The 11,950-nt window shown below is 38.9% G+C and overlaps 1 protein-coding gene across 1 annotated transcript in view; it reads right to left on the bottom strand.

Moving 5' to 3' along the window:
• SMOC2 (SPARC related modular calcium binding 2) overlaps positions 1-11,950 on the bottom strand; it is a gene marked incomplete at both ends in the record, with an annotated part of 60,596 nt that overhangs the window by 4,464 nt on the left and 44,182 nt on the right. Inside the window, one exon of the mRNA XM_010082878.1 lies at positions 1,137-1,323. Coding sequence (XP_010081180.1) covers positions 1,137-1,323 — 187 coding nt within the window. The remainder of the gene's footprint in view (positions 1-1,136; positions 1,324-11,950) is intronic.

Genomic DNA, 11,950 nt, shown 5'->3' with positions numbered 1-11,950 from the left:
AGCAGGAATTAAGGCTCCATAAAATGATTTAAACTATAATTCAGAGAAGGATTATAACTAAAAACAAGAAACAGTGAACAAACCTGGAGGTGGAGAAGAGAGGAAGAACAGAAACAGGAGCCTCTAGAATCTCTAGAGGACATCTCTAGGTCCTCACTCAACATGTGTACTGATCCTGCAGTTTCAGGACCAAATTTGGACTATTTTGTTTTGACAGTTTATGGAACTCAACTTGCCAGAAACAGCAGACCAACAGTAACTTTAAGTCACGCTCACTGCAGCTCGTACTGTAACTGGCATGGTCTAGACTATGGTGTAAACAGCTATCAGTAAACCAGCACTTGAAGAATATGTGAAAAACACTCCCCAAGAATGCTCACTTTACAGCAAGTGGTTTATAATGTTTTATCACAAACCTTATGCAAATGATAAAAAATGATTTTTGCTTAAGCTTGAAAAGATTTATGATTGCATCAAGATACCCGTACTGCCAGCCAGCTTTATTTGAGCTTCCATGGCATTCCTTCAAGAGTCAAACCTCAATAACCAGCCTAAATAACATCTTTGGAACCTGATGCTTGCCTTGCTTACATCTGCTCCCTGTGGCTAACAACACTTTACCATGTATCCGGCTCAGCTGAGACGACTGAGCTCCAAGCTTCTATTAATAATACACTAAAATGATATTTCCTCTCCATGGGTTCCCAAGCAGTTGTTCCATCAAAACCAGTCACATGAAATAGTTGAAGAGGTTGGTGGAAAAATAACCGAACATTTCTGAGGTTGGACACGGTTTCTGTCATAGACCATCTTACTTAGTTCTATATTCAGGCTAAGGAGTGTGAGTTTTCCTCTGGGCTTATTCATTATCTGCTCCAAGCCTTGGCTTCACAGCACAAAATGGAATGTAAAAAAGAGGATGGGGGGAGCAAACTGCCTGTGACATTGCAGTGAAACAGTCTTTGGCCATCTAGCCTTAACTTCTGATAGCTCTTAGAAATATTTCACTGCATCTTCATAATGGAAGAAACCTATATGATATAATTCCACCAGCAATAGAAATCTACATGCTCGTCCATGCACACCAAGGCATCTTCTCACTATAGCTTTTGAGCACTGAATGTATATTCCCTTACCTGGTTGATGTCCCAGGGATGGGACGTCCCGTATCCACCAGAACACACCAGCAGTAGCCTGTGGAAGGATGGCATTGCACTGGTTTGTAGAGGCCGCCCTGGGCACACTCTGGAATGAACACATTGTCTTTCTGGGGCTGTTTAGCTTCCTCCAGGGCTGACTGAAGTTCTTGATCACATGACGATGCTTTTGGAAGGAAAAGAAAAAATACTGAAACAGCTATAAAGAAAGGGCCTGCTAGATTTGTCAAAGTTTTTATGTCTTTCTTTGGTTGCATATATATTGTATTTATAAAGGCTTACTACTGCTCAAATACCAGCTATGTCGGTTTATGCAGTATATGGATAGAAACTTTAGTTTCCTTTTCATGCAGCTGCTTCATAGTACAGTCTTAATAATGTCTTGACATTCTCTTTCCTATAGTAGATATAATCTATGGATAACCAAATACTTTCTCTGACACCTTAAAAAAATTCTGTACCTACTCCATAGTCCCTAAACTACTGATTCTTTTCAGAGGGAACAGTAAAATTCCCACTCTTACTATTCCTTATATGAATTATTCATCTAGATATTCATTTAGATGCTTATATTTTGTTCTTTCTTTCCAGTGTTGGAACAACTTCTTAATACAGTGGAAATTCTTCCACCTTCTTTTCTGGAGACTGTGGTATTGACCAGGTATCATGTGCTCTGGAGACCTAAGACCCACAAGAAAAAGGAAAACTTCCTTATCTCTGCACTAACAATATGTCCTGGATCCCTTCTGTATGTGAGAAAAGCTTACATGTCTACCCGTTCCTAGCCTTTACGTGAAACTGAACCAGGGGAAAAAGAACAGAAAACTCAGGGCCTGAGAATGCCAGTGAGTTACACCAATCAGTAAAAAAACACCTCTGCTGAGGATTTTTGATCACTAGTAAACTGGTCTATATGGCACTGCAGAGATGATAAATGAGACAGAATATTTACTCAAGCCATTATTTCTCCAGGAACTCTAAAGTCAGTTAAAGTCAGTCTCCTATCACATGAAACTGAGATGGTTAATAAAACAGCTTCTGTATAATTCCCAAACTAATCCAGTGAACAAAAACTGAATATTTGAAAAACAAGAATGTTGATAACAATAAGTACTCTACAAATACACAAATTACTGATAGAAAAATTTCAAGTTACTAGAATTTCAGTCAGTGAAAGATTCTCTTCTGTTACAAAAAAAAATCTCTGAATAATATTTGCTCTCCTTTCAATTCAGTTAAAGACTGGTGACACACTTATTCTGTGAATCTCTAGCAGGATTTACTTCTTGATTTTTCACAGTTGAATCCACAGAAGAACAAGTTGCATTCTGACTGGATTTTCTAGGGCATTTGTAATGAATTTCAGCTTCAGCCTAATCTCATTTACTCTTATCCACAGGGTTCAGAAAATGCTTTGCAAATTGTAGGCAAAAACTGACAGAAAGTCACTAGTTATGTCCGAATGCTGCTGTTCCTTGCCACCTTCTTGCAAATGCACATGACCAAAATCAATAAGTCTAAGTTTAAAAAGTTTAAAAAACAAGCATATCACTTGCTAACTTGATTACAAGGTACAGATGGAGTGTTTTTTCAGTTCTTTGATTTTTTTTTCCCTCTTTTGTTTCATATGCTATTTGAGCAGGACAGATAAAAATGATTGGTTTTGCATGTTTTTGTCTTAGTCTAGCCACTGACATAACCAGAGACTGAATAGCTCTCAAAGCAGGAGTTGTTAGATAACAAACTGTATTTAAAGAATCAGTGTAGTGAGGACAGAAAAGCTCCTACAAAAAAGGAAAATATTTAATTATTTGCATGTTAAAACCTTCCCAGAAATAGCTATGGTTTCACAAATTAGAAATCCATCACTAACACCCTCTTAGAGTAGCTAAAATAAATCTTTCCCTCAGTGAGTCTGGATTACAATGATTATCAAGTTACAAGATACGACAACCCTGGAAAACACATCACTTCGCGTAGTTGTTCACTTTTTATGTTTTGTATATAACCAAGCGAAAAGGAGCAAACAGGGTGAAGCAGCTGCAGTGAGAGGGAGGAAATCATTACTCCTCTTTAAACTCCATTAAATTCTTTTCACTTTCATCCTGATAAACCTTGGGACTGTTCCATTAGCTACTGTGACCTTCTCTCATTTTACATCCTTGTAGATAGCAACATAATTTGGCAGACGTGCAGGTATTATTAGCTCTCACAAACCCAGAGGAGAGATACATTTTCATGCTCTCAGCTTTGTTTAGAAAATACATTGGCTAATAGAGACTACAGAGTCAGGTCATCCAGATAGACAAAACGTCATAGCACGGAGAGGGTGTGATGGAGAATTCCCAGTACAGAAGCAGATAAGGACTGCTGCAGCTGTAAGCATAAGCTATACCACCTAATTTCTGGGCAGTTCTAGTTTCCACAGATTGAAACAACTAGCTAAGGACTTTAAGTTGACTTAAAACTACTGGAGTCATGGGCCAGTCACCTGCACTGTGGTGGGGATGTAGGAGCAGGCGTTACAGACCCTAGAGAAATGGTCTTTACTCTCCCAATTGACTTGCTGAGCCAAGATTTTCTATAAGCTGCTGCTGAAGCTAGGAATTTGTCTCTTTTGCACTAGGTCAGGTTTGTTCTGCTCTTTTTTTCTCCCTTATGTATGGTTTTAAGTCTCAGAAGTACAGAAAAGCAGTACTAGGGGAGAGACGTCGAAGGAGGTTTGCAAATGTGGGTCAGAAATGCGACAGCCAGAAAACTGGTAGAACTTACCATTGCAAGTGAGACTGGAAACAGAACAGCCAGTGACAGTACTCAAAGGAAGGTTCAAAGATAAAAAGGAATGTTCTTAATAATAGAAGTCTATAAAAAATAGACAAAAAAGTAGGATTCATACCAGATACCAAGGTAAAAGTCTGGGGGGACACTAGTGATGAAAAGTCTGCCTTTGAAGATCAGCATGAGCACAGGCAGTCAAAACAAAAAAAAATCCAAAAAACCCAAAACCAAAACCAAACAAAAAACAACAACAACAAAAACACAAACAAAGAAAACCAAACAAACCCCCTCCCAAACTTCTATAAAAGAAATGATGGTATTTTCAGGAAGGGCTTTCTCCTTCTTGCAACATTTAATTTCTTACTCTTCCCCTATGGATGGGAAATTGTAACAAGAAGAGGAATTTATCATTAGTCCTAACCTAGTTGTCAGATAAAACGTAGATTATTTTTTACAAATTAGAAAAAAATATAAATTAGAGTGATGGACACTACATCTGTCAGTTCTCTATGTACCAAATGACTGAGCCTTATCACAAATTTTTTTTGCTGAACCCAATTCATTCATTTTATTCACCAAAAAGTGCAGGATAGTTTAGTAAATGTGTAGATGTGGTACTTCGGGACATGATTTAGTGGGTTAGGTGGTGCTGTGTTGACAGTTGGACTTGATGATACTTTTACAACCATAATGATTCTATGATTCTATGATTACTTCCCTTTCTTACACAACGGCTAATGAGCTTCAGGTCAGCTACCAGGCAATCTGCTTAGCGACTGCCCAAGAGAGTAATCTCCGCAGAGTCCAATGCTTTTGTAGACTTTTGACATGGCCATTTGTGTCATTATTGCTGCTTCCCTGTTTGTTTTCACCTCTAGAGCACTGTTCTTACATAAAGGAAAATTGCTCTCAAGTGCTTACGTATAATCCCGCCTGCTTTTCCCAGAACCGGAATACTAGTCCTCCATGTAATTTCCTCTCTGAAGGAACCATTCATTCCCTTTCAAACTTTTATTTCAATTATTTACAACAGGAGTACTGGAAAGATGCAATTGTAGCTCTGTGATGACTAAGAGCTCTTATCACAGAGCTACCATACAGCCGCAAATAATTGCCCTTGTAATGCCAGAAGACTCATGGTGAACAAATGTTCATTTGCCAGGAGAACCAGTGATAAACGTCATTAGCTTAGAGAATGCCTGACAGTTTGTCCAAACAATCTGACAACAACTATGATCTGGAACCATAACAGATAGATGCCAGAAGTTCATAAAGTGAACAGGACGGAAAAAAAGATCTATGCCACCATGAAAGTAGAATAAATACCTTCATCATTAAAATGCATCAAACTTTCTGTGGAATGTGTAACTACAATAACATTCCTTCTGGGAAGAGAAAAGCACTGACAACTCCAGCTTCTTATTTTCAGGGAATATGCTTACACTATTATTTCACTTAGTTCCTTCAGTTTTGTCTTGCTGGGTAAAAAAAAAAAAAAAAAAAAAAAAGGATGCTTTTCCAAGCATGTTGGTTCAATAAAATATTTAGACATGGCTGAAAAATCCTTTCCACACAGTCTACCATGTCAGCCAGCCACACTGCAGCTCAGATGGGATCCTTAACTTCAGGTTGATAAAACTTCCTGCGTTTTCTACCCAAAACTACATTTTATTCCAGGTTCATACACAGGATTCAATACATAAATTTCAATCATGTAAGGAAATACACCTTTCTGCCCGGTTTTACACCAAGAGTTTTTGTACCACTAAATGACCATCTACTTACTCTGAAAAAGGAATTTTTGAATAATGAAGTAAAACTCTTGCTCAGCAGTAAGAATTACTTTTAAAACTTCATTTAAATGTAATGTGTGTTGCTCTTCCTATGTTATATTGCTGTTCCATTTCTTCCATTTTTAATTTAAATATTAGTTACTAAACACACTTTTCCTGTTTTAGTTCAAGATGCCTTCATAGCCCATTACAAATAACCATGAAATGTGTCTTCTGCCAATGTGAAAGATACTTCAGCTAATGACAAACTCAGTAGATAAGTTTCATATTTGGTATAAAATCATGAGTCCATTCTTGTTGCTAATGATGGATTCTCTCTTAAAAAAAGCAGTCTGCATTTCAGTGAATCAAGTTATTCTACATGAACAAAAAAAACCCTCAATACTAGTAGGGTATAACACTTATTATAAAGTGTTATACTGTAAGTTTGTATTTTATTTATTATAAATAAATCCTTATTTATTCAATACTCCATTTATTCATCTCTGATGGGTTACTTAAACTGTTAATTAGTGTTTACTAGGGGATGTCCTGGAGAAGAAAAGAGATGGCTTTTCTGAAAAGTCATCCTAAACAAACCATGTAACTGTTTGTCTGTCTGGAGCATATGTAAAACACTGAGCACCGTATTATGCAAGTTATGATAATCATCTTGTTATGCTTGTAACAGGAGATGTTTTAGCCCCTTGTTTCAGAAGTTCTGGCAGTTGTTGTGCTGTGTCTTATCACAGCTTCTCCCAACACGTGTAATTTTCATTATTACAAATATTATTTCTTGTTGCTTAAGTATGAATCACTGTATTTATGTCTAAACTTCAGTGTGTTCTGTAGAAACAAGTTGCCAAATATGCAGAAAATTACAAAGGCGTCTGTATGCTACTTTAACATTTCCTGCCACTATACAAACATTTCCTTTCAATTTCCTCAACCCCACAATGTGTCTATGACAAACAGAATCCATTCCAAGAAATTCTGTTTTCACTTGGTTCCTTGTCTCTCCTTTTCTCATTACCATAATGGGCCATGAAAGGACAATTTAGACAGCCTGCTTTCCACAGTCAAGGGATCTTTTATTAGAGTTTGAAGCTCAATGTCCTCTATAGAAAGCAGATAACAATAAACCTGTGAACAAAAATACCCTGAAAAGTGATACACGGGATCTGGAGGGGTGCAGTTTAGCGTTAGAGACAGTTAATATTGTAGTACTCTCACATTTCTGAGAGGATATGCAGAACATAATACATTAATGTCCAAATTTCAGTATGGAGAGCCTTAAATTGTATGACAATTTCTGCTAATTAAAGTATTATGCAAATCATCTGTCTGCCCTAGTTGATTTAGCCTAATTTAGGTACCCTTCAGAACACTTAAACTATTGATTTAGTTCTGTGCTAGTTCATTTCAAAACCATAATAATCAGGATGGATAAATAGTCATCCTATTGACAGTCATGCAACCCCCCAACAAAGTCACATCTCACAGGGATAAGAATTTGATCCATTTGCTTAGGATGAACCCTCCTTGAACCAGGGAAGCTAACAGGCCTCGAGGAAACTGATTACAATGTGGGTTTGTATTTGCAAGTAGTTTTCATAGTCTTCAAATTTCACTGAATGGATTTCCACTTACACTACACCGAATTGGATTTCCACATATGACCAAAATGTCCACTTTAGAAAGACAGTGGTAAGTGGGATAATTTCTATTCAAGCCAATGTTCTCCTTGAAGAAGAATTTACGTTGACTGAATGGCAAAAGGATCCATCACAGCACAGAATCATAGAACCATTAAGGCTGGAAAAGACCTCAAGGATCATCAAGTTCAACTATCAATCCAAGCAGCGTACTTAAAAGCAGTGGCCCTGTTATTCCTCACTCCAGCAAACATGTACCTTTAAGGTAATCTAGCAGGTTTCTTTACCTGTCACTGCCAATTTCATCACCCAGAATCCATCATGTCTGTTCCTGCTATAAATATAGCATCCAAGGAAGCATGTTAACTAATCTAAACGAAACAAATTCCTTATTTCATTTTAATGAAGGAGAGGTGTAACTCCACAGCTTCATATTGTTTTAGGGTTTCCAGCCTGCACTTAGACCTTCTCTAGCACGACAGATTCCTTCTCTGAAGAGGTAGACGAGGTGGTACAATGTGGTTGAAGATGCCAACCTCATATGTGTTATGTACACAAAGTTATTTTCTCATCCCTTATGGCCAGAGTATGGGCATGTCACACTAATCTTTCTTAAGAAGCCCTGTTCTTACAAGAATTTGCCTGCCTGCCCTCTCTTGACTGTTTCGAATAAACTCATCTCCAACAGATATTAAGTGCAGCTCAGTGCTACAAACAAAGGCAGGAACAACTTTGCTCCTGCTATTAGCTTCTTATAAAGACTATTCATAAACCTAAATACAACAAAGATTATTTCTGTGGCCCAATCTTCCTGCAGCAGAAATCCATGGAAAAAGACCCACTAAATTCAATGGACAATACATCAGTCCCCAGGTGAATACATTCACATGCCAGTATGTTTCCCACTAAGCCTAGTATTCACCCAGGGACCAAGTACTGATTGTAAGGAATAGGTAACATTAATAAACACTCAACTTTAGTTCCAACATCTAGATGGCAACCAAAACCTAAGACTAGATTACAGTATTAGTACTCATCTGGCACCACATTTTGGTTTACATTAGGTTCAGATATGCATCAACATGACAGTTCTTAAGGCCTGGAGAAAGCTGGCAACATTCCTACCCATACTTTTTCTTGTTTGCGAAAGCTTGTGGGAACCAAATATTTCAGGCCCCTTGCGTGCATTTGTTGACTACTCTCAATGTACAGCTGATCGCTCTTTTGCACTTTTGGAGCTTGGGTAGATGGTTGTGGCTAAACATGAAAATCACGGCTTCATCACAGCCCTAAAGGTTAATTTTTGTACTTCACCCCACTGAACAAATCAGGGTAAATCACAGACAGATGTTCTCATTTATCTATGTGGTTTCATATGCAAAGGCACTGTAATACACAAGGAGGATCATTGGGAATTCCACCCAGCCCATCGAAACAAAGATCCAGAATAAAGAGACCATCAGCTCCTATTTAGCTTTACCTGAAAAGAACAAGACCACAGCCAATACCATCTACCTGTAGACACCAGGATTTTATCAACTTTTAGCCTGGGTTTGAGTAGCCAAGTGGCACTAGGTCAAATCAACATTTCTGCAATACACAAATTCTGGTTCTACCAATAGGTGAAAGTTTGGGGACCCATAAAACAAAGATCTCAGATTAAAATAGGATGACTTGCTCTTTAACCAAACCCACTTGTCTACTGGATTTTTTAAAACAGTTTTTGGTTTAGGGAAGGTTTTGCATATACCTCTGCAATTCTTTATTTTTCTTAGTGTTTGAAACCCTAGGAGTGCTGTGAGAAAGACTGTAACCACAAGACTGTAAAAGAAAATGAACTGTTTTGCCACAATAGCCTGCTATTTTAGCATTTTGCTTGCTTATTGGTTGCTTATTTGCTTATTTGGGCTATATTTTTAGCCCTACTTCTTGGTTAAACAGATGGATTATCTAAGTATTCTGATTTCATCTCTCACTAAATTATAACTAGTTTAAATTACTCAATTGAACACTTATAATACTTTTTCTCCTCCACTGAGTTCTCACACCGCCATTGTGCAGATTATAAGGGATCAAAGTAGCTACCTGATTTTAAACAAAATGTAATTCTAAATTTTGCCATTCTTATTTAGATTGAATAAAGCAGCAGTGTGAGATCCGTCGCTGACTTGATGAAAACTCACAGAGAAGTTAGTCTTCACTTACAAACATGATAGAATCTGTCTCTAAATGCTTAAGAATTAGCATTTGCTCCTCCTGTAGATAACTGAGATATTTCAAAGATGCCTTTTGCATTAGAGACAAAATGTATATCCTGAACATCTTGAGTCTAACATTTATTATACCATCTATGAAATGTGAGAAAGCAGTGAACCAAGATTAATGCATTTTTGTTAAATCTTCAACAGCAGTGTGTGAAAATGACAGCAAGCCTTTTCAAAGTGGATGATTCTAGCCAGACTTGATCCAAGGATTGTCTGCACCCTACCCTCTACCCTGGATCTTTGAATGCACTCTTAACACAAATCAAAAATCCTTTTAAGCCATCTGGTCAATCACATGGCATCAGGCTTCCCAAGGAGAGTGAAAAATCTGTTCTGCTGAGGAGATGAAGTCCCTCATCCCCTTTTGCTCAATCAGTGGAGGCCATTCACTCAATTACAAGGCTGGACAAGGATGGCTCAACATGTCCAGGTGCTCTTGCTTGGCTTTGGTAACTTGGCTCCCCTAAAATAAGAGAGGGTACTGTGCAAAAGACTACCCCATCCTTTAAGGATACAGCTGAAAGCAGTTATTTGCCAAATGGGATGAAAATGGTTTTCCTACACAAAAGGAAACATCAGTTCCTATTATTGCTAGGTATGGCTGCCTCACTCGGCCAAAGCAGAGCAGCACCATGGTGTTCAAACTGCAAAACCAATCAAACAACAAAGCCACCACCCAAAATTAGAGCAAACAAAAATGCCTGACTTATTTCAAACACTGTGGCTAGCTGGCCGGTTTGCTACAGCAACCCAAAGGCTCATTCATTAAACCAAATTGCGCAAAGCTACCATTCTTGCTTTATGAATATATTGACCAGCAAACGTTAGTCTTCTGCCAGTGGAAAAATCTCTCATTTTTAAAGAAACATTTGAAGTGAAAATAAATCTGGTTCACTTTTTCCACAGAGCTGTGAAAATGAAAGTCTTTGCCAGGTGAGCTGAGGGTAAGTATTTGTTTGAATAGCTCTACTGAAAAATCACAAAACAAAATGTGCAAACTGGGGTGCCTAAATTCATACTTTGGCACTTAAATAAGACAGTCAGCTCACAGGAATGTTGATCAACCCCTCAGTGAAGCAGGAGTTGTTTCTGTTCACTATTTGGGAAACTGAGATACTTACACCAGTGCCTAGATAGGACTGATACCTGACCTTAGGAACCCAAGAAATTTTAATTTCAGAGGTGTAAAGCGGCATCACTGGCTGCAGTTGGTTCCATGTCCCTGCCGTTGGTGCACACTGCTCATGCTGTTGGCACTGTGCAGTGTTTTCCAGCCTTAGTGCTTAACTCCTGTCTGAGGTGGCTGCACTCCATCTATGATTTATTTTCTAAGAATCAGCTCATTTCCAACCACCTTACAGGCAGCTCCCCTGTATATATACTTGCTCAAATGCAAACTAACAAAAGAATCAAGCAATCTTTTTAAGTCACATATTTGTTTCTCTTTTTTTTTCGTAATTCATATAGTTGTTGCATGATTCGTGCATTTATTTCATTACACCATTTACTGTGGCTGTGGTGCTTGCAACCATGGGCTGCACAGTCAGTCCACAAAACAGCAATCTCAAGTCCCTGCGCTGGCATGTGGGACAGAAATTGTCTCCCCATGTGCTGCTCAGGCGAGCCCTGGGAAAGCACCAGCAGAATAGGTATCACCATGCTCTGTCACAGTTTCTCCACAGAAGGAGGTAACTCCAGCCCGAGCTAGACTTGCCCAGGTTCCCCAACTGCCAGGGCTTGCTCTGTGCAGGCACCTCTGCAACCTGCTCATGTGGATGCCCCATCCCTGGAGGGGTTCAAGGCCAGGCTGGATGAGGCTTTGAGCAACCTGGGCTAGTGGGAGGTGTCCCTGCCCATGGCAGGGGGTGGAACTCAATGGGCTTTAAGGTCCTTTCCAGCTCAAACCATTCTACGATTCTATGATTCTACTTTGCAGCCCATCCGCATGTGTCCCACAGAGTTTCTCATTCCAGTGGTGCTGGTGGAAGGCTCAGTGATAACGGGTAGTGGGACTTTTGGTTGTTATATCCTCTCAGATTTCACTGTAATAAACTCAAACCACAGGGACATGAACCCTGGCTACTGCCGCAGAAGCCAGCAGGAGCCTGGAGGACTTCTGTCTGGTCTATGGGAACATAATCTGAGGTGCAGAGCTAAAAAATACGCAGATACATTAAAAAATAGAAGAATGACATTTTGCATTTAGGTAGATCTCCTTTGCATGTCTCAGAGTATCTCACAAAATGGTCAATATAATATGCACCTCTGTCTGGTCCATAGCAGGCTTGATGGGCACTACAGAACGGTAAGGATTTGGCCCTCGA

This window comes from Pterocles gutturalis, unplaced genomic scaffold, assembly GCF_000699245.1.
Source record: "Pterocles gutturalis isolate BGI_N339 unplaced genomic scaffold, ASM69924v1 scaffold7615, whole genome shotgun sequence".
Classification (NCBI taxonomy): domain Eukaryota; kingdom Metazoa; phylum Chordata; class Aves; order Pterocliformes; family Pteroclidae; genus Pterocles; species Pterocles gutturalis.
The sequence above is the reverse complement of the archived record's forward strand: the minus strand, read 5'-3'. Positions and strand labels throughout refer to the sequence as shown.